Source organism: Callithrix jacchus, chromosome 19 (genome assembly GCF_049354715.1).
Source record: "Callithrix jacchus isolate 240 chromosome 19, calJac240_pri, whole genome shotgun sequence".
NCBI lineage: Eukaryota > Metazoa > Chordata > Mammalia > Primates > Cebidae > Callithrix > Callithrix jacchus.
The window spans coordinates 12,636,841-12,661,085 of NC_133520.1; the positions used below are offsets into that span (position 1 = coordinate 12,636,841).

General features: G+C 39.0%; 1 protein-coding gene across 29 annotated transcripts in view; it reads left to right on the forward strand.

Moving 5' to 3' along the window:
• ESRRG (estrogen related receptor gamma) overlaps nucleotides 1-24,245 on the forward strand; it is a 656,445-nt gene that overhangs the window by 618,364 nt on the left and 13,836 nt on the right. For all 29 annotated transcript variants that reach the window (XM_035280541.3, XM_078356579.1, XM_054248101.2 and 26 more), the window contains one exon: nucleotides 22,061-22,330. In XM_035280541.3, coding sequence (XP_035136432.1) covers nucleotides 22,061-22,330 — 270 coding nt within the window. The remainder of the gene's footprint in view (nucleotides 1-22,060; nucleotides 22,331-24,245) is intronic.

The following is a 24,245-nucleotide window of genomic DNA, read 5'->3' on the forward strand; positions in this document are numbered from 1 at the left end:
TGTGCACTATCATTCATCTTTTCATTGATTTTTTTCAAATATTTTATAGAGCACCTACTATGTGTGAGGCTGTAAACAGTAGCAATCAGCAGGGAACAAATGTAACCAAAAAAATCCCCACTCTTGTGGAATTTAAACTCTAGTAAAGGAGACAGAAAATGGACAGGAAGGACAGCATATGCAAAGGCCCTGAGGCAGGAGTGTGCCAGGATATTCCAGGAATAGGAAGGAGGCCCAAGTGGTTGGTTGGAGTAGTGGTCAGAAAGGGTGGTAGAAAACAAGGTGGGAGGAGGAGGAACTGACCTGGTGTTTTCAAGTATATTATCTCATGAAATAACCTATGTATTAATAGCCATAATAAGCAACCAAACTAAAACTGTTTTGCTTTTTTTTTTAAATTTTTTGAGACAGTGTCTCACTCTGTCGCCCAGGCTGGAGTGCAGGGGTACGATCTCGGCTCACTGCAACCTCCACCACCCCGGGTTCAAGCAATTCTTCTGCCTCAGCCTCCCAAGTAACTGGGATTACAGGTGCTTGCCACTGTGCTGGCTACTTTTTTGTATTTTTAGTAGAGATGAGGTTGCACCATCTTGGCCAGCCTGGTCTTGAACTCCTGACCTCGTGATCCACCCACCTCGGCTTCCCAAAGGCTTCCCCTGTAACTGGGATTACAGGTGCTTGCCACTGTGCTGGCTACTTTTTTGTATTTTTAGTAGAGATGAGGTTGCACCATCTTGGCCAGCCTGGTCTTGAACTCCTGACCTCGTGATCCACCCACCTCGGCTTCCCAAAGTGCTGAGATTACAGGTGTGAGCCACCACGCTTAGCCTAAAATTGTATATTTTTAAGTGATGTCGGGGACATGCCATTCTTACTAAAGGCTTTTATATATGAAAAGTTTTCGAATTTACTAAAGAAATTGTCAGCAAATATATTTAACCATTAGCTAAGATGTGGATTGGTTGATATATTCATTAAAACAGATATATGTGAATTTGTGTGCGTGTGCGTGTGTGTGTGTGTACCTCCAGGTTGACTTTTTTCTTTTTTATAACTGAGGAGCAATCCCTCCAAAGATTTGAAGTTAGACTTTATTTGTACAACTAGAATGGTCTTCCTCATCTCCTAGACTATGTTTGAAAAATTAGAATTATAATTTGAGAAATGAACATGCATCTCAAAATCTGTTTTAGACGTATATCATGACAACAAATGTTTAAGTCTTATGCTTGCTAGAGTAACTGTTAATTGGCATGACATGCCTAATATAATGGTGGGATTTATTTATCTAAGTGTCATTAGTTTCCTGCCTGTTCAATGAACACTTTGCATATGATAACTTTTTTTTTTTTTTTTTTTTGAGACGGAGTTTCACTCTTGTTACCCAGGCTGGAGTTCAATGGCGCAATCTCAGCTCACCGCAACCTCCGCCTCCTGGGTTCAGGCAATTCTCCTGCCTCAGCCTCCTGAGTACCTGGGATTACAGGCACGCACCACCATGCACAGCTAATTTTTTGTATTTTTAGTAGAGATGGGGTTTCACCATGTTGACCAGGATGGTCTAGATCTCTTGACCTCGTGATTTACCTGCCTCGGTCTCCCAAAGTGCTGGAATTACAGGCATGAGCCACTGCACGTGGCCTATGATAACTTCTAAAATCATTCCCTAAGCTTATTTTCTATGATCTTATGGACCTTATTTAATAAACATCTTGCAACTTCATCATACTGTTGCATTTAACTTTTCAGAGCTACCTTGAAAGAATTGCTATTAATTGGGTGTATGCTTGCTCAAGATGTAAACCTAGGAATGTGTAGCAGTAACTTGGTATTAAGCTGATGGACAAGAAGATGGGTAGAGTCCATTTAAGAGGTTTTAACCTGTTCTTTAAAAACTAGGGGAGGCATTTGATGCATTTTCTCTTTCAAACTCTTCAAACTTCTCAGGCTTATCTGCATTTCCCTGGAGGAATTACTCCGCTGCCTGAGTCACCTTTAGCTGTGTGGTAGCAGTGGAAAGGCTTCACCATGTTCTGATTTCCATTTTCTTTAGAGCAGAAGACAGACAGTCACAGGATGGGGAGACAGGTGCCAGGAAGAGCTCTAGCTGCCATGTTCTTAAGCACTTCTCACAAGCTCATGCTTTTGTCCTCATTCAAGATATGACCATTCCACCAGTCGTTGATTTTTCAATTCTGCAAACATGAATTAAGATTTAGGTCCTTGAGACCTTGCAAGTTCTGGGCATGCACACACGAAAACAATTTAATTTTTAAAAACCCAGCTGGGCGTGGTGGCTCATGCCTATAATTCCAGCACTTTGGGAGGCTGAAGCAGGCAGATCACCTGAGGTCATGAGTTTGAGACCAGCCTGACTAATATGGAGAAACCCCATCTCTACTAAAAATACCAAAAAAAAAAAAAAAAAAAAGATAAAGAAAAAGAAAGAAAGAAAATTAGCTGGGTGTGATGGCACATGTTTGTAGTCCCTGCTCCTCAAGAGTCTGGGGCAGGAGAATCACTTGAACCCAGGAGGTGGCGGTTGTGGGCAGCCGAGATGGCACCATTGCACTCCAGACTGGGCAACAATAATAGCAAAACTTGGTCTCAAAAACAAAAAACATGAACAAAAACACAGCTATTTTCCAAGCACTAGAATTACGAAGAGGAATACATGGTTTAATATCATAGAAGAAATAATGACTTCAGTAGTGTGAACACATTGCAGTAATAGAAATAGGGCAAAGTAGTAGAGGAGAAAGCAGGAGAGAAGGAAGTGCCTCTACGTCTGAGGTCATTAAAGAAATGATTACAGGAAAATATTTCAGATATGCTTGGATCGTTTAAGAGGAATTTGCCTGCAGAAAGGCAGGGAAAAGCCATTTCACACAAAGGTGAAGAAGTATCCAATGCACAGAAGTACAAAAGAGCATGGCTTGTTTGGGAAAGGAAAACTGATAGGCGGAACACAGGAAGACAGACAGTGCTGCGTGGTGGTTAAATTCTAAGTTCTCAGATGGCATTGGTGCAAATCATACCTCTAATCATTTCAGTCAGGTGACTTGGAGTGGGTTTGTACCTCACTTCCCTCAAATATAAAGTGGCAAAGAGAATAATGTATGCTCCATAAGTTTCAGTGAGAATGAAATGGCTTTGACTGCCTTACTCCTATCCCATACCCAGTCAACTTTTAAAATGCAAATCAGATCCTGTCTCCCCTTTGCTGAAAGCCCCCTGCGACTTCCTATCTCACTTAAAGTAAAAGCTGCAACAGTTGGCACAAGGGGCAAAACCTTTGTGAAATGCCTGCCCCATTCCCCCGTCCACAGCATCTCCTGCTACTCTCCAGCTGCACTGGCCTCTGCAACATTCTCTGAACCAGAACAAGAAGGCTCCTTTAGTATATCCGTCTTTGCCATTTCCTTTGCCTGAAAGCTCTGGTGTTCTAGTCCGTTTGGGCTGTTATGACAAAACTACCATAGACTGGGTGGCTTGTCAACAACAGAAATGCATTTCTTATGGTTCTGGAGGCTAGGAAGTCCAAGATCAAGGTGCTGGCAGATTTGGTGTCTGCTGAGGGCCCCTATTCTGTTTCATAGACGGCTCTCTTCTCACCATGCCCTCTCATGGAGCAGGAGCAAAGGGAGCTCTCTGGTCTCTTTTATAAGGGCACTAATTTCATTAATGAGGACTCTTTTCACCTTCATGACCAAATCACCTCCCAGACACCCTTCTTCCTAATGTCATGGCTTCGGGAGATAGCATTTCAATGTAAGAATTTTAGAGGGATATAAACCATCAGTCTATAGCACCGTGATAGATGCCAGACTTGTTCTCTCACCTCCTTGAGATCCCTGCTCAAACCTCAGTTACCAGTGAGGCTTCCCTTGACCCCCTCTCCCACTGCTTACAACAGCAGCTCCTCCTTCCCCATGCCCCATCTCCAGGGCCCGTTTTCCCTCATAGTTTTGTGTACATGTTTCTCTATTGCAGTATTATATCACTGCCTCCTATTTTGTATTTATTCCTCCCCTCCCCTTGAATGTAAAGCCCCAGAGAATCCATATTTTTCTTCTGTTGCATTCATAATGCCTAGCTCATGATAAATGGAAGTGCTAGCATGGGGACTGGGATTTAGTGAGCCCTCAGTGAATTTTACACATTTTTATAGCCATAATCGTCATCATCATTGTTATTCTTACCAAAAAATGAAGAAAGAAAACTAAATTGTCCCTGACAATGAGAGAAACCACCACAAAAGGGGAGAGGTGACCCCTGATTAATACAGATCTAGAAGAAAAGAGACTTGAGTCGGGGAAATCGTGTTGGGAGGCTATTGACTTAGTTCAGGTGGAAGACGATGAGGAACTGAACCAGACAGTGGGACTAGAAATAAGATTTGGAAATAAGAGATAGTTCATAGGGAAAACTGGATATAGAAGTCAAAGCATAACTAACTCCCAAATTTCAACTCTGTATGGATCAGTATTTAACAATGCTCTAAGATTGGGAGGAAAATGAGTTCAGTTTTAGATATTTTGATATGAGTCGCCTATGAGACATTTTGATGGGAATGACCTGTAGACAACAAAAAATCTAAGGTCTAGCTCTTTGGGGAGAAGGGGGTACTGGTGATGTAGTTTTGTTACATCCATAGAAATGAAAGGTCACGTAGAGGAAGGAGAGAAGAAGTGAGCACAGAATTATTTAAAGTATTACCCGAAAAGGATTGGCATTAAAAAAAAAGACCAAGAGAAAGGTATCTTGTACATGCAAAAGGAGGAAAGAGCTTTAGGAAGTAAGAGAGGGGTCAGTCTGGACAAAATAGTCCAGAGAGATCGAATCAGATCTGAACAGGTCATGGGATTGGGCAGTTAGGTCATTAGTGATTACAGAATGATAGAACTGAGATGCAATCCAGACTCTAGTGCAATGAAGATAAATTTAGTGAGAAAGTGCATCTACACCATTGTATCAGGAATTTTAGTAATTTCCGTAGTGAAGGGATGCAGTGAATAAAGATGGAAAGACAGATAGATGGGTGTACAGACAGAGTTACAGAGCTGGCTATTGAGGAGGAGCCAGTATTGAAGAAAGATTTTATCACAATAGAGGGATGAAGGAATGGAACTTGAGGAGAAGGAGAGATTAATAGGTATAAGAAATGGAGAAGGGGCCAGGTGTGGTGGCACTTGCGTGTAGTCTCAGCTACTCAGGAGGCAGAGGAAGGGGAATTGCTTGAACCCAGGAGGTGGAGGTTGCAGTGAGCTGGGATTGCACCAGTGCATTCCACCCTGGCAGAGCAAGATTCCATCACAAAAAAAAAAAGAAGGAAAGAAAAGAAAAAGAAATGGAGAGGGGCTGAGCAGAAAATTGATGGTGCAAAATCTTCAATGTGTCAAGAGCACATGGGATTGAGGACATAGGAAAGGCCTTCCTTGGTAAGAAGGAGCAATCTCTTTAACCTAGAGACAAGTGGGAAGGTGTTAAGAATTAGTCCTGGTATAGAGGAGAAGGGAAATAGGTCAAGGGTATTTATATCTGATGTCCTTCATTTATCTAAAATATGGGAGGCGAGATCACATTTGCAGGATGAAATACAATCAGCCTTGATTCCGGTGGGGAGACTGTCCACTCATGTCGGAAAGGCTTGTTTTAGATCCATGCTTCCCCTGCCCATATTGAAGAATGGCAAAGAAGTTCAATGGAAGGTTCAGTCTGGGGCATACCATTGACTAGAGAGAGCATCATTCAGTCTAGCAACCTTATTTGGCAGATGAGGAAATTGAGCAATTCAGTGACCGGCTCAAGGTTACACAGCTAGTTGGTAACTGAGATTGCACTGAAGTCAGTTTCTCTCACTCTTAATCCATACTTTCAGTGAACAGTCTCAAGCTGTGCTTTCTGGAGACTTGATGTCACTTAAACCAATATGACATCCTTTTGTATATGTGCCCCCTTGCCTCTTATATACACACATACACCAAACTCTCTGTCAGTCACCAACCCCACACTCTGCCTTCATACATCCTGATACTTTTCTTGCCTTCTCTGCATAGTGCATCATTTCAGCTTGCAGGCGGAATCGGATTGACCCATTGATGGGCTTTTTCTTGGGGATAAGCCACATTGCAGACAAGCTATCTGGTGAGATTCATGAAAGGAGCCATCATGAGGCTGATGCCATTATAAGGACGAAAGGCATCACTCCATGATGTTGCCACAAATCAAAGGCAGAGTTGAACTAGACGTTCCCTGGAGTGTACTCCTACGGTTGTCAAATGAACCTCCTAGATGACTGTCTTATATTTATGTTTAAAATAACTTAGGGAAATGCTTAATTCACCAAAAGAGATACGTTGGCTGGGCGCGGTGGCTCAAGCCTGTAATCCCAGCAGTTTGGGAGGCTGAGGCGAGTGGATCACGAGGTCAAGAGATCGAGACCGTCCTGGTCAACATGGTGAAACAACGTCTCTACTAAAAATACAAAAAATTAGCTGGGCGTGGTGGCGCGTGCCTGTAATCCCAGCTACTCAGGAGGCTGAGGCAGGAGAATTGCCTGAACCCAGGAGGCGGAGGTGGCGGTGAGCCGAGATCGCGCCATTGCACTCCAGCCTGGGTAACAAGAGCGAAACTCCATCTCAAAAAAAAAAAAAAAAAAAAAAAAAGATACGTTGGAAATATGTGAAGCAGAATAGTTGCATCAGTTCTTAGGCTACGTGAATTCCCACGTTCCAAAATGAGTCAATACATGCGAACTACAAATGTTTTAGTTATCTATAAATACAATGTTATTTCCCCTGTCCACATTTCAGCATGGATTTTTGTTGTTCTTGTTGTTTTAAAAATGTTAATATCTATGAAAGAGATGCTCATGAGCCATAACCGAATTTGTCTCAGAGTACTTATTTTGGATTGCTGTGTTAGTGCTATGTGCTGGGAATAAAACCCCATATATCTAGCTTTTTCTTTTCACTACTGAAATAGATGTTAGGATATCTGAGTAGTCTCTGCCCTTTACATAATGCACTAAATACAATGCTCATGGACACCCTTTCCTTCTCTCATTTGATTTCGAGATACGAAGAATAAATGAGATGCTCACTTGGGTTTCGCTGTCTTTTATAAAATCCACCCCATTCTGGAGTGAATGTGTGAGAAGCACAGGAGGCGGCCTTCGTGGGAGCAACTACCCTTCCCAAGTGTCTCATCCTCTCTCCTCTGTCATCCCCAGGCGATGTGCCTGCATTTGTGTGTGTAGATTTATAGTTTATCTTTATCTATGGCTTCATCTGTAGGTAGCTATTATAGCTGCCTCGCCTGGATATTGTTTGGGCCTGATAGATCTGTCTGTAGTTCATCAAAGGGGAGACGAGTGCCTAAAAGCCACTGGGTCCAGCTGAGGATGAAATACGAGCCATCAGCCTTGATAATGGCTGTAAAATTTCATAATTACACGGCCTTTATTACATTGCATAATGATCCTGAAGCAGTATGGAACAATTAATTAAGATTTTCAACCGTGGCTCTTTCAGAAATTAAAAGGTGCTAGTAGCTGAGAAATGGGGATCCGTCTTGTCCTAAAAGCATTAGGGATGCTTAGGAAATACTTTCCAATGCACTTTTATTTTTTGTTAAGAGGAGCATCCCCTAGTCAGGGAGCACACGTTAGTATACCATGCCTATTTTCAAGTTTTTATTTAAACTTCAAAACTGATGCTTTAAAAGGAACGGGAGTAAAAGAGACTGCTAAGGATCTCTAGAACTCCCCGACTTCCCTTTTCTTTTCTTTGAAAAATTCTATTCAGCCTCCTGCTGTAGCCATTTATCACATTTATGGTTGTTCATCTCTACACATTAAATAAATGCAGGCTCTGAGATAGGGGGTCAGTTAACTGCCTACTATAGTATACTGACCAAGGAGTTTTTCTTATATACCCTCTCATATCTTGAGGCATTAAAATTCTTTCAAGATCTCTACAGTTTTGACAGGCATCCCCAAAGGAAGACTACCGTTTTCATTTATTATCCTGCAAATGCAGCATGTCACATCTAATATATACCTTTTATTTTTTTTTCATAATCTCATCTTCACACCCCATAAAGAGTAATTAAATTTGGTGAGGGCCTGTAGGAGCCACTAGGAATTTTCTACATTCAAGTAATAATGGAAACTATATAGTATTTATACACGCAGATGTGCATTTACATTTACACATACAAATTATAATTCATCCTCAACTTTATTTTCTATGTTAAGGAAATTATAGTTGAGCTAGTCAGGTACAATAAAATGCTAAAGAAAAGATAGTGAAAACAAGTCCAATATTGTTATTGTAATTATTCTAAGCCGTATCCCAAGCTTTCATCCATGTACTGGGTAAGAAATAGATATACTTCCAGGAAATATCATTCCTGGTATTGTCAATTTAAATGAGAGAATATAAAAAAAAGAAACTCCCCAACCTCATTGTGATTTACACATAACTCCTGGATATTTGTTCCCATCAAGTATTATTGTTTTTAAATTGACAATCATCATATAATGTTTTACGGATCTAAATATTTCATAGGAGACTAAAACTTCCCTTGGGCCTCCCCAATAATAAACTTTCAGCAGAAAATTTAGGAAGGATTATGTGCTTCAAGGAGGAGCTGGTGCTCAGAGTAAATTCTCTTGTTGAGGCATTTAGTCCCTTAATAGGAATTTTCTGATCTGCTGTCATTCTTGTTCACACACCGAGTGTCACTGCTTCTAAAACACTTGTCATTCTTTAATGGAAACAAAATAGTCATTGCAGCCAGAGCCGCAATGTCATTCCACTACCCCTTGCTGCGTCGGCAATAGTGAAAATGACAGAGCGGCTCTCAGTAGGGGTAATTAAAATGTAAATATTGATATTTTATTATTTGAAATTACTTTCCAGTGCGGCATTTAATATCTCTCCATCTGTGCGGCTCTGTTTAGCGGTCACTTTAGTGCAGCTCTGGGATACCAAGCAGCGGCTTGATCCCCGTTATGTCAAAATGCTTGTTGCTGCTTAATTTTGATATCTAATTAAGTGGAAAAGTACAGTCCACACTGTAATCCATGGCATCTTAACCAGCTGCTTGGGTATATTTAGAATTAATCTCCACTATGGAATCATCCTAATGTATGCAATTAAGAGTCTGCCGATGGCTAATTAGGTGTATTAGAATCAGGCAGCTTTTTTTTTTCTCTCTCTTTTTTCCCCCCCTTTCATTTTGGACGGTTGCAGACAGAAGAGCCTGCCTCCAGAGGTAGTCTTCGTGCTACTCAAATCTAGTTAGGAATCGGGGCAACTTCCGAATATGGGAACCTTTGTATTTTCCTTCACATGTTTCCTTGAATCAACCTGATCTAAAAACTTCTAGGATTTCCTGGTTTTTGTTTTGCACGATTTCAGAGACGTGAAAGAAAATGGTCGCGGCCTAGGAGAGAGGTGGGATACAAAGGTAAATGCACTCTCCCACAGATCAAAGCAGGAAGGCTGCAAGGCGCTGCTGTGGGTGCTCTTGTTCATTTGGGGAGAAGAATTATAGCATGAGAGCTTTTAACTGCAGCTACATTTGCCTTCTCCATTCTACTTGTGAATGGAGGATCTTCTCAGAAAGAATTATAAGAGGCACAGGTTTGGTTTGTATATCATATATCCATAGTAAATATATATGACCAGCAGCCTTTCACCACTGATAACGATTCTGCATTCATGTGGTTGAGGAATTCTGAGAACTGTGTTGTGTGATGTTTTTGTTTTGGTTTCATTTTAACTTGGCCAGTCATCCAAACGGGGGATAGTGTAGAGAGGAAGAAGGGAGGGCTGAGAGGAATCGAAGGGGTTGCCTCAATTGTCAATGAGAAGAAAACTGGTCGCCTCCCCAGTGGAACGTATGCCAAGCCATAATGACTTAGCTCTGTTTGAGCCAGCAAACACCAGCCGTGAACTTGGGAGTAAATATTCGCAAACAGATCTTCATTAGCCACAGAGAAAAACAGTGTGGGAGCCTGACTTTAAACCAAACTCTCAGAGCTAGAAATTCAGATGAGCTGTTTTTCCATGCTGTCCAGAACACAAATTATGCCTAGGTCTTCAAGCATCAGTAGTGAGGATTTCTAATATTATTTGAATGTAGAGTTTCAGGGTCAGCGTGCTATAATTTCATATCTGACATGCATCTCATGGATAACATATTTCTTCTACGTTCTTTCATGAATACATATGGCACTTTGTTTTTAATGGCCTATGCTGTAAATCCTTTAACTTCCATTTATGCAGAAGACCTCCTGATTTTTTTTTTTTTTTTTTTTTGTCTGCCTCTCCTCCTCCTAGGGCATATGTTAGAGACACTGAGTTATAGTTTCTTTCTATTTTAGGAAAATTGAGAAAAGCACACCTAAAGGATTTTCATTTTTTTCTGCTTTACTTGTAACTAGTAAAAATAAGACAAGGAGAGATAACAGTGTTAACTCCACAAACATTATGTCTATGATAATTAGTGTTTTTATTGGAATTGTTATTTCTATATCAAGGGGCCAATTAGGTAACTCTGAAAGGATGTGAAGGTATGTTTTTAAAGGCCATATAGAAATTACATGTGATTTGTCTTTTAGAGATCCCAGATAGAGTTGATTCTTGGTCATTTCAGTTGAAGTACACAAGACAATCACAACTTTCTTTTGTAAGTGGAAGCTTAAAATTTTCAAATTCTTAGATTAACTCATATGAAATGAACCAGGTTCTCACAATGCCTATGTCATTCTGTGCCTTAATGTGTGTGGGTGTGGCCTTCACAATGATATGCAAAGATCTGTTTGACAAGATACCCTGAGCCTTAAAGTCAGCAACTCTTCCTTCATTAGTGCACGTGGTATTAGGAGAAACTTTGAGCTTTCATCTGACCTGAATAGGCAGTGTTGAATCCAGAATCAGACTGGGGTGCATGGAGCACTTCTCTCTTCCTTCTCATTTTGTCTTGTGTACTACATCAGTAAAGAGAGAGAGAGAGAGATAGATAACAGGTAGACCTTAATATATCTATAGTTTAATGTCTAATTCACTACAGCTTATTTCTAATTTATTCATTGTTCAGAATGTGCTTTTAAAAAGGTTCTTAGAATATTAGACTCTAATGTTGGATTACAAATAACAGAAATGAAGCAGCCATAGCAGTTACTATTATTGTGTGTGTGTGTGTGTGTGTGTGTATGTGTGTGTGTGTGATGGTGTCTTGTTCTGTTACCCAGGCTGGAGTGCAGTGGTGTAGTCTCAGCTCACTGGAACCTCTGCCTCCTGTGTTCAAACAATCCTCCTGCCTCAGCCTCCTGAGTAGCTGGGACTACAGACACATGCCACCATGCCCAGCTAATTTTTTAAAAATATTTAATAAAGACAGGGATTTACCATATTGGCCAGGCTGGTCTTGAGCTCCTGACCTCAAGTGGTCTGCCTATGTTGGCCTCCCAAAGTGCTGGGATTACAGACATGAGCCACCACGCCTGGCCAACTAAGTCACTCATTATAAATTCCCTTCAATTGTGGGATACTCCCAAGAAAAGCAGTTCTTTAAAAATATTGTTAACTTCATGTGTGGCAAAATGAAAATTCATAAACATTTTATATTTGAAATATATTTTTGGGTTACAAATAGAAAGGAAAAAAGTAGAAAGGAAGGTGGAAGTGCCAATCATTTGTTGTTTAAAAAGAGTAAACCAAAAATTACAGTTGGGATTGCCTCCCTGACAGTTTTAAAGTTTTAGAGGCCGGGCGCGGTGGCTCAAGTCTGTATTCCCAGCACTTTGGGAGGCCGAGGCTGGTGGATCACCTGAAGTCAAGAGATCGAGACCATCCTGGTCAACATGGTGAAACCCCGTCTCTACTAAAAATACAAAAAAAAATTAGCTGGGCACAGTGGCACATGCTTGTAATCCCAGCTACTCGGGAGGCTGAGGCAGGAGAATTGCCTGAACCCAGGAGGCGGAGGTTGTGGTGAGCCAAGATCGCACCATTGCACTCCAGCCTGGGTAACAAGAGCGAAACTCCGTCTCAAAAAAAAAAAAGAGTTTTAGAGACACGCCGATCTCTTTTTTAAGCCCGACAAATGACATGCTCTATCAATAAGATACTGGTTAGTTTATTAAAATTTTGCATGACTGAAAAAGCACATTTTTGATCCTAAAATTTACATTCACCAAATTCATCTGCTTGTGTTTCTTCTCATCTCTCTATTTTAAATGAAAAATTATAACCTTCAACAGATATAATTTGCTCACGAATCCAAACTCTCAGCTAACAGTCAATGGAAAAACAAAGTTTTTCCAAAATAATATGATCCTGGTTCTGACCTATTAAAAAATATTTTTGGTTCCTGCTTCCTTTCCTCAAGGTCCTACCTGATTTCTTTCAGATTAAAATAGATTCTGCTTGACTTGCCCAGATTATTTGCATAGAGCTATTTATAGTTATACTGGTTCCCACAGCAGGTAGAAATGGTCCCTCTTCAAAATTATTATGTAAGAATGGACACACAAACTAGTTGGATAAACCCCAAACATGTCTAAACGGCATTTAGACTGCATTAACACCTGGGTGTACAGACACAGTGAAAGGACATAACAGACAAGAACCCTCTTTGCTGTTTGTAACTGTCTGATCTGCTGCTTTAAAATAGGAAAGGCCCTTACTCCCTTGGTGCTACAATGGCTGTAGTGTTGCAAGTACTTCTGACAAGTGAGTCTTTACCTAGTGAGGATCCATTGTTCTAGACTGGACTTGGAGGGAGATGCCATATGTTTGCATGTTTATTGCCTTCCCTCCTCTTTGCTGTTTTTGATTTGGAGAGCAGCAGCCCATGATGATAAAAACCCAGGGTTTCTCAATCTTCTTGCAACTGTTTTTAGTGTGGAAAATGTTCTCAGGAGAAGCTCTTTCTTGGGCTTGACAAAAATTAGGTTGGAATCAACTAAAAATTTTTGTTAAAAAAGTAGACACACAATGTTTTATTCCTGCAAGTAGAAAGAAGCCACGGGCATTGTTTTCATCTATGACTTGACTAGGTTAGTATTTCAGAGGTTTAAAATCCAAGCTACAGAATACAAATGTGTATATTGTCAAAATAATTATACAACTAGGATAGGTAGAGAAATTAATGACAGTCCTTATAAATAACAAAAAAGAAATTGTGACATTTTCGTGAAGTCTGTTGTGAAGGGTTACTTCTATATGTAAGAGAAGCAGCTAGTCCATATGATTGAAACATCAACTTTACTTATTTACTTATAAATTAAAGAGGACGTGGCTGAGGTTAATAAATGTAGGCAGGACTTTGTCAGAGTCTAAGTGGCTCCAAATAAAAATCCTATATACTGTATAGGCACTTATAACCAATGAGCTTTACACAAAATCAGTACCTTAATGAACATTCGTTGAATTAATGAAAGAGCATTAGGCACCACTTTCTGTTATATGTTGATATATTTTCTGTGGGGGAGGGATCTGGTTTCTGGAATGGCCTTTTCTTTCCTAACCTCTCATCTTTTTGAAAGCCATTCAATGAGCTTTTGAGGAATTATCTATTCATTCATTTAGCACATAGTTACTGAGTGCCTGCTATGTGACAGGCACAGCTTGAGGAGCTGGAGATATAGCAGGAAGCAGATCAGAGATCTCCACCCTGAAGAGCTTATCTAGAACAAGGCAAACCACGGTCCAGAGGATAGAGATCTACCCATCAAGCAGCAGACCTTCACATCTACTCCCTTCCTTCAGGGCTCACTTACACTTAGCTCTGTGTCTCCTGCTTCTGCCTTCACCATCATCTTCACTCTTATATCTTAAAAGTGCCCTTAGATGCTACCCAGTGACAATGATCATGGCAATGAGAATGGAAAAAAGTGTGTGTATCTGAGAATGATTTCACAAGTATAAAAGAAAAACTGGGTGATAGGTCAATGAAGGGCCAAGCGTGAGGTGGCAGGTGGATGGCAGTGCTTAGGGAAATAATGGCGCTATGGGCTTGGACATTAGGATTAGGAAAATGAGCTCACTTCACATGTTAGGCCATCCACAGAGGAGTTATAGGGAAAAATTTTTTAGGAATTATGGCAGGAAAGGAAAAAAGGAACAAACAGTGAAAGAAATCCTATATTCTGCCAGAGAGTTTCCGTTTTATCTTGTAGGAGATATGGAAACCAAGAAAGCATTTTGATCAGTGGTTGACATAGGTTTCATATTTTAAAGATTGCCTGACTAGCCATGGGTAGGATGACTAGCCATGGGTAGGATGGAAGTAAGCAATACCAGATATTAAAGGATTTTGGTAAGGATGCAGTTAAAATTTACACTGAAAAGATGATGAAGGCCTAACCAAAATTGGGGTAGGGGGAGGAGAGAAAGTGATGGATATGGATACATTTAGGAGGATGTGCATACCCGAGCACCAATCTTTCCTTTTCTGCATAGACATGTACTTGGATCCGTCCTTACAATATTTTTTTTTGGTTGTTATGGTGTTATCCACTTTTACTGTGCTATAAAATCTTAGGTGACAAGGATTACATCATATTCATTTTGCATATTCCAATGGTACTGAGCATAGGGCTTCACTTAGATGCTCTAAATATTAGTTGATTTGAATTTTGTTACAGTAGAACCATTGGAAGCCTAGTAATTTAGAGTTGGCATAAATCTTCAGAAATACTTTTTCTGTTTTCTAATTTTACAGATGAAAGCAGGAACCAGCAAATTTGAGTCATTCCTCAGAGTCCCACAGTTCCTTGGTGGCAGAGGTGGCACCCAATTCTAGGTCTGTTTACTTTCAGTCCATGGCCTTTGTCTGAGGTGCTCACCATTACCCAGACAGCCTTGTGCTTCATGAAAGTAGCTCTGTTTGTTATTCTGAATTAGAAACTATTGGAACTGGAAGATTCATCAGCAGTGTGTAGTCTACAGTTTGCAATAGACAGATAAGGTCACCTGTGGGTCTGTATTAGTTTGCTAAGGCTGCTAAAACAAAATACCAAAGACTGGGTGGATTGAACCACAGAAATTTATTGGCTCACAGCTCTGCAGATTGGAAACCCAAGAGCAGGTGGCAGGAGATTTGGGTTCCTTCTGTAGGTGAATCTGTTCCATGCTTCTCTCCTGTCTCTCCTAGCTTCTGGTGGCTTCGAGAATCCCTTGGCTTGTAGGTGATATTCTCCCTGTGTCCTGACATAATCTTCCCTCTGCATATGTCCATCTCTGTGTCCAAATATCCCCCTTTTATGAAGATACAGTCATATTACAGTAGGGCCCACCTTAATGACCTCATCTTAATGTGATCATCTACAAAGACTCTGTTTCCAAATAAGGTCATGTTCCCAGGTCCTGGAGGTCAGGACTCTAACATCTTCTGGTTGGGATGGCCAAGTCTGCTCATCACAGGGGCTAAGTTAATACCAATAGTTGTAGTCAGGTCTCTAGACATCAAAGTCATAGTTCCCCTCTCTATCCTTTCCCCTCAGGTGTCACTTCATGTCTATAAACCTTTATCTGATGGGTATTTGTTGCTAAATGTTTTCCACAGACTCTTTAAAGGCTTGTGGAAATGTCTGTCAGCCTTCTCCAAAGTCCAAGATAGCATGTGTATGTGTTTATTTTGGAGGCTTGATTTTTAAACTATTAGACCAAATTTGATGTGGACCCCTTGGGAATTTCCTAAAGAGGATAATGTTTGCATATCTGATTCCCAAGTGGGACTAGTTTTCTATGGATATTGCTTGGCCTGGTTCTACCAGTGCATCAGTAAAGCAAGTCGGATTCAAGCATAGATCCTTTTTCTTTCAGATCAGAAGTGTGGCTTCCAACTGGTGTTTTTCCCTATTTGGTATCCATCTAATCCCAAAGTGAGACTGAAAATGCCGTTTTTAAAAATGTTTCTTAGAGCCCTATATTATACGGCATTGCTTTCCTTTTTTCTTGATGGTCAAACAAATTTCAGTCACATCAAAAAGGAGAGCTTTCCAGGCAGAACTTATTTTCAACTAGTAAAAAATAAAGGTTGTGGGAAAAGAAAGCCATTAGATTTCCCTCTTTAAGGCAGTTCAGCCTATGCTTCCCTCCATGTCCCCCAGCCATCTTTCTTCTTGAAAGGTCAGAAGTAAAGTTGAGGTCAAGTAAGAGGGAGTTTGGGAAAAGCGAAGGGAATTATTTCAGATCCTCTCCAGTCATTCAGAAGTAGTAGATAAGTAAGGGCAAGTAAGGGCTTCCAAAGAGGAGCTACACACTCCATGTGGATGCCTTTCCATTCTTACTAGGCATTCATCGGCCCTGTCACTATTACTTTTGAAAGTAGGTGGGCAGTTGTTAAAAAATCCACCCACTCACAGGAAACAAAACAAAACAAAACAAAAACTCTTGTCATCATTTTGAGTTTTTCCTGTATTGCCACTTGTAATATTTTTTCTTAGCTGCTAATATATTTCAAATTTTTCTAGCAGGCTGGACTGGAAAACCAGGAATAATTGCAAAAGAAAGCATTACACCACTGCTATGGGGGCATGTTTTTTATTTCTGTTCCTGTGATTGGGCTAATTGCAAACTCATTTGGTTGTTTATATAATCAGCATGAGTGGGCAGTGGTCAATTGCACCCGTAAATTCAGTTAACAGTGATCATTCTGTTTTGGACTGGTAGGTATTACCTTTGAATTTCTGTTCTCCTCTCCTTTAATTTCTCACAACTACTTAGATCATTCGCTCACGTTTATAGAAGGTGGTCAGTTCTGCCCTTATATATAAAAGGCAGAATTGTATTAAAACTTCAGTCCTGCCTTTTAGATTTTAGGAATCTGTACTTGTCTTGTTAAACCACTATTTAAAAATAATAGTTCCATAAAATTTATGGGAAACCTACTTAAAGTATAGAAACAGAGCACAAGAAACAGATTTCTTATGGAATCAACAACTGTTGAAACAAATGATTAGTGAGCAAGGGAGCTATTTTCCATTTTTGTCAATTATTCTTACATTCTCCCCTATTGTGATTGTGTCTAAATTAGTGAAATCTGAATCATGGTCAGCTCAAAAGAGCAAAGATTCAAAGAATAGTATAGGTATTGTATCTAAAGCTTAAGTACCAACAATATAATTATCATCCCTTTTAAAGCAAAATTTTAAATAAAATGCTTCTGATAGCACCGTGTAGATGTTCCAGCTTTCACTTCGGCAGTTAACCATCTGTAGCTGTTTAACTCTAGCTCCTACTGGGTTCCAGTTTATGAAAAAAAGTGTATATATATATATAAAGTCTCCTGTAAGAGACTATATATATATATATATATATATATATATATATATATATATATATATATATATATATAAACGTTTCCAACAAACCCGTGAGCTGTGTGTTTTGTGAATCATAGGACAAAGGGATATGTCTGCCCCATATGTGAAAAGAACATCTGGCTTAAAAATACAAAATAAGTTTATCTCTCACAAGGGTTATGCATGTGTGTGTCTATTGGTAGCTAAGACCAAATGTTAGTGCCACTATTATTCTTCTCTGGTTCCTGTAAACATTAGGTTTATTTGTATGGGAGACAAAATAATCTAGCTTATGTCACATTGCTCAATCAGCTTCTCAAAATGAACTTCGTTTGTGATCTCAGTGAGTCATTATGGCATGATTAAAATTCTAGCATGATATGCTATTTGTTGAAAAATGTTGATTTTTTTTTTTGTGGAACAGAAAAACTACAGTTCAAAAACTGTGATCAGGTAAATCGATACCATGATTAACTGATATTAACAGACACCCTGAAGATTTAAAATGCTTGCTCTCTATTTCAAGAGAGCAGCCGAGAAGAAAATGCCTAGCAGGGGTTAAACCCAAATGCCTGCGCTGCAGCCTATTTCTGTCAACACTTTGTTCAGGAAATAAACATTTATGCTTTCTGAAATGAAAGTGTATTTTTGAAGACTAGCCGTCAGATATTTTTTGCCCTTCACACTTTCAAATGCTTAGCCTTTTTTGTAAGTTGACTGCAAAGTGCATCAGTTTGCCAGGCTAAAAAAAGAGTGCTTGATGAGTGCCCATGGCACCACTGTCAAACTCCGAAGTTTCCAGTAGAAGGCAAGACGGTTGGCACAAAACATGCTTTCTTCAAGCCTATTACCTCAGGGGTACCTGCCTCTTGAGAAGCTTTTCAATCCTTCCAAATGATGATATTCCCAACTGTCATCTGGTTTATTTGGAGCACACTGCATTGCAGATAAACATGCTATTTAACTGCGGGTCAAGGTAGAGAGTCATTCTGCTAGCAAAATGCCTGAGATACATTAAATGGCACTGACTCTGGGACAGAGATGAAGAGAGATCCGAGTTGTCAGTGATATGCACGGAATGGGCTGTAGCTGGGGAAGAAAAAATGTGCCATGGTATCAGTGTATTTTAAAAAGCTGTAATACGGCTGAACATTTAAAACTATAACCTGTCACACACCAAAGATTAAGATCCCGGGATGTACAAACATGAAGTTCACACGGGACAACTGCAAAGCATATTTTATTTCACTTGGGAAAGAGGTTTCTCTCCAAAGATAGCTAAATATCATAGATGATGAGGACCTCTAACTTGTAGCCCAAGAGCTATAAAATACCATTAAATGCTTGATAAAAACACAAACAAGTAATTATCATTTGGATATGAGCATGTGTAAGCCAATAGAGCAATTATGTTTTAGGAAAATTTCTTAGACTCAGCTTATTAAAACATACATTTTCATTTAGGCCTTGTTTATTTAGAATTTAATACAGTGCTCAGGTCTATGGATTAAATATGTTATTTTATCCATGTGTTTTTATGTATGTGCAGTATAGCTAGCCCTCCTAAAGGAGAGGTAAAATAATTTTATGGAATTAAGATAAAATCTCTATTATGTATTTGGCCTCCTTAGCAACCAGGTGAACATGATTATCTCCTAACTAGTCTGCCTAACTGCTGCCCAGGCATTTGGGCAGGAGAGTGCTTTGTACTAGCTTCGAAATTTTGGTGGTGTGGTAGGAAAGGGTTAAAATGAGAGACGGCAATTTCTAGACTAAGAAAAGATAGAAGTTCAGACTTTTATTTTTTAAAGCATGGATTGTTCTTTTTCTTGAGGATTTGCAAAAATTATACTTCCTTTAATCAGCTGAAATATACTGGATATCAAGCAAGCAAACTTGTCAAACCTTTTGTGCTAGATCCATGTTTCTCTGCTCCATAACCAAAAAAAAAAAGAGCCTTTTTTTAACCTTTTTTCCTTATTTCTTTTTATTTCATAGAGAAGCAAAATAAAAAAGTTGTACAGGAAGGATACACACACACACACACACACACACACACACCCATCAACATAGAACAAATTGCAGGATCAACTTTAAAAATGAAATTTTATTGTTTTTTTTTTTTTTTTTTTCTTAATTAAACCCCAAAGAAATGTGTGAAACGTTGTTATGGCTGGAACATTGTTAATTTGTAAATCACAGGGACAAAGGAGGCCCGGTGCAACTTTAAAGTTTCCGTGCACGTAAATGTCGATAGCGTGCCTTCTCCATCATCAGCACTAAATTCACATTGATGCCTCTTTTCTTCTCCGTATTGATCCTTCCATGAGAACGTAGATTTGTATCTGTTAATTAATGCGTCCTGAAACAGCGTTTGTATTAATCAGGCAGATAAGAAAAATTGGATGCCTGCACCCCCCTGACAACCGTAAAAGTGCTGGCCCTGATAAAATCGTGGATGGACCTCAATAAAAAAGTTCCTCCTTCCACTCAATAAACTAATCATCCTGCTTTTAATTATTCGGCAGAAAGATGTGTGGAGATTGGAGAATGTGTAAATCTATTTACTAACAGCAGTGTCTGGGAGGGAGAATAGGGCTGTCACAGGAAGGTGCTGCAGGCTACACGCTCTGTCCATCTGCTGCTGCAGAAAAACTGCATCTTGGGAGCATGAAAAGGAAGGAGAACACTCCAGCAAATTGAAAAGATGCATTCCTTTTTTGCTCATAACTTTCTAGATGATTTTTTGGTCTTTTAATTTACCTAAGAAATTCCTATTTAGTATGTTTTCTTGAGGTAGATGTTTGGATTTACATTTCACCTTTTTTCCTTGGAAGGGGATAGAAAAAAGAGCAGTGTGGTTTTCTGTTTGTTTATTGTGAATATAACATTGCTAAAATTAAAAGCACCTGGAGCCAAGCCTATTCAGTTAAATAATTTGTTTTCTCTGTTGAATCGCTGTTTAAAATGTTATCCTCTATTACATCTCTAAGAGGATATTTATTAATTTAACCCCAAATGCAATGATAAAAACAGAATAAGAAAAGACTTACACAGCCATTCCAAAAGAAATCCTGTCACATAACGAGTAAGCACCTTAATAAACAATGAAAGAAATGCATTTTTTAAATATGCCCTTAAGAAAAGACTCCCTTAAGAAAAGGTTGACTCATTCCTTCTGATGATTTTATTAAGTGCTTATAATTAATGGTACCAAATGGGAAACCACTAGTTTTCACCAATAGGTCAGGAAATCATTTCCTTTTCTTCCGTGCTGCAGTTTCTAGTATCATATGGGATATGCACAATTTGATATGAATGAAAAGGACAGCAACAGTGACCATAAGCAGCAGCCTAAAAAGGTTGGGCATCAGTGGGTATTTATGATGTGGGTAATAATGTCTAGAAAGGGAGCAAAAATCGATTCCTTAAGTTGCATTATTAAAAATGATCCTCCTTTTCTGTAGAATTACTTGTGTCAGGACCTTAAATGATGGTACCACTCTCCTCAGAAACCGTGGGGTGCGGGGGTTACCCTTAGAAGTCTTAGGTATATACTTAGAAATAAAAGTGAAGTTTTAAGAAGCATTTGCTTTTTAGGACTTGGGAAAAGCATCTGATCATCAGGTATCTTCACTTTAGAATACAGATCTAGTCTCTCTGACATATAAATATACATCTTCACTCCTAAGTAGCCTCAATTGTACTGCTTCATGTTTCTCTACTGAACTTTTTTTAAATATTTTTTTGTGTATGTTTTCTCCAGCTCAGAAGGGACTTTAAATGTGCATGTGTGAATGCATCCCAGATTTGCAGAAAAGAATTGATCAGCTAGATAAGTCAGATAAAAATAACATATTAATAATACAGCACTTAATGAATTGCATGTTAAACTTAATGTTTAGGTAGGTGATATTTTATATTTTCCAAATGCAAAATTTAAGATACAAGTTAATTTGTCTTGCTCAGGGTGAAAGAGCCAGTAGCTAATTGGAGCCAATATTTACATTCAGAATCTGACTCCTTTGCACCAAACCCTGCTACCTTCATTTATATTTAATTTTTTAAATATCTGGATCTTAGTAACAATAGTGAATGGGGCTTTCTGTTTGGTGAGGAGGCCAGGTTGCTAAGTATTCCACTTTCTTTTATGACAGTTAGCACTAATTTTAAAGGAAATTCATGTTAAATATCAGTGTGGGGAAATATCCAATCAAGAAAGCTCCCCTAGTTGTAACTCATTATCCATTGTGCTTGTAACTATTAATATCATATAGAAATGTTCCATGGTGTGCTGAGCTCTGTGGCCTAAATTGTTTGTTTACCTTTGTTTTTAGCTTTTTTTTTTTTTTAACTTTCATTCCGTTTATCAATAGTAGTTTTTAGAGATGAGATAGATGATTTGCTATAAGATGTTCCTGAAGACTTCAACGGGAAATCAAGTATTAAAATTGCATGGTATTCCCTTCTCAAATGAAAGAAAACTACATCTCTATTATATTCCCCTAAGCTGTGTCTATAAAACTTATAGAAAATACCCACAAATTGAAAAAGCTGGTTTGTGACTTTCACTTTGCTGTTTGCAAAGTGATCCAGGGAACATTTTAAGAGCTTCTAATCAAAGCTCAGCATAATTTTGAGCAGTGATGCAGAAGCCGGCTACCATATGAAACTAATGTTGCATTATGAAATTATGGCTTTAAAGTAACTTGATCTGCCCATTTTTCCATGCAGGCTTCTCCACGCTGTCCCTGGCGGACCAGATGAGCCTTCTGCAGAGTGCTTGGATGGAAATTTTGATCCTTGGTGTCGTATACCGATCTCTTTCCTTTGAGGATGAACTTGTCTATGCAGACGATTATATAATGGACGAAGACCAGTCCAAATTAGCAGGCCTTCTTGATCTAAATAATGCTATCCTGCAGCTGGTAAAGAAATACAAGAGCATGAAGCTGGAGAAAGAAGAATTTGTCACCCTCAAAGCTATAGCTCTTGCTAATTCAGGTTGGCATATCGACATGGTCATTGTTCTATTTTATTATATGTCAGTTTTATCCCTCTCCTTAACTTCTTTAGGGATTTGCTAGACCTAGTTTGTAAATTTTGAATGAGTCAGCAAAATTATAATCAGTATCACTTTCTAGCGGAAAGTTAGAAATAGGAAAAATATACTTAAAAGGGATTAGTTTCATTTGACTTGCTTATTGAGTGCTTTGAAACTTTTATCAACTAATGCATCTACTAATTTGAATCACAGCAAAGCAAAAGCTCCTGTAGGAATAGCATAAATGGACACTCCGCAACAAAATTAGCTCCATTGTCTTTTACACATAAGTTAAAACAAGGGAATCGATACACACAAACCATTTTTCCTTCAAAAACGCAAATTATGCAATTGGGAGAATATATTTCGTGTTGCTTTGAGTTTGGGTTATCAAAGATTACAATTTTCTTACATTCCGGAGTTCTTTAGAAGTCAAATTCTGCCTCTGCAGTAAGGGTTAAAAATTACCGGAGTAACTGTCCTGTACATTTGAACTGAAAGGTGCTAAAATAGAGAGCAAACTCTGATAAGTAAAAATCGTTGGTGCTTTGCTGTTTTTCCCTTTGTGCCTCTCTTGATGCTTTATTATGGTCTTAAGTCTCTTTTAGCATTTGCATAAAGTTCAGGATAGATCCCTCCTTAATGACGTGCCGATCATTAGATACCTGTGTGTCAATAACATGCTCTGATGCTATGTACCATTGACAGTCACACCGTGCCCCTCCATCTGCTTTTGTTTTGACCCTATCTTTGAACTTTATCTTGGTTGCCGGCCAGTAGTTTTCCCTTTAATTACAAGAAGGAAACTGTCAATAAAATCTGTTAAATGGGATGCAATGAGTGGCTTGAATGGGCGGACGGCTATTTGTTCAAATTCTGCAGCATTCAAGGTATTGACAGTTTGTTTTCTGGGGCCATATGTGACGATCAATCTCAGGCTGGGCTCAGCCGCGCTGAAAAATGAAAAACCAGATTGCTTTTGCTTACTTGTGGATGACGACTTTGTGATTTGGCGCGGTCCTAGTGAGATGAGACCTTCTGCCCAAATTGCCCCCATGAGAGCCAGGGACGCGTGACTGTTTTTAGAAATAATTTTTAATTGATTTTGTAATTAACAGTTCATCTACAATATTGATGCATGAATCCTTGGACTGATAGGAGGGAAATTGTTTTCAACAATGAAGTTGTACTTTCCTATTTGTCTTCATAATGGAGTTTAGCATTTCAGTTTTAATTGTGAATATAACCCTCTTCCTCACACCATGCACCCCTCTTCTACTCTCCCTTGAAATGATAAATTATGATTCCTTATGACAGATGACATTGTTATTATAAACCCTGAAGAACCCCCTGCCCTCCCTCTCTCCAGAAAATCAAAGTGAGAAATTTTCTGAGGATTTATTAGTTTGTATGGACTTCACTTTATAGCATCTCTCATAATTAGATGCAGTATTTTATAACAGTGGTTTTGGGAAGAATTTTTTCTTGGCAATCTTTAAACAATTCTAATTTAAAACATTTACTTGGTTAATTGTTTTTAAAATGTACTAAGCCTGTGTTATATCTTTAATGTTTCAGATTGCTTTTTAAAATTATTAACCATGAATGCTGAGCAATGCTAAAACTTCATCAACAAAATCGCTAAAATTGTATGATCTTAGATGTTAGATGTATACTTTATGGCTAAGTATTATACTTTAGAGTACATAGATTAATTAGTAGCAGCATTTCTGTCTCTGTTGCTTAGAAGTATAAACATTAATATTTCTGATAGATAAATGTCCTAATCCACATTTTCTGCTTCTGGGAGAGGAAGTGACTACCTCACAGCAGTGACTGATGATTAGAAAGCCGTTAAAGAACTGGTTCATTTAC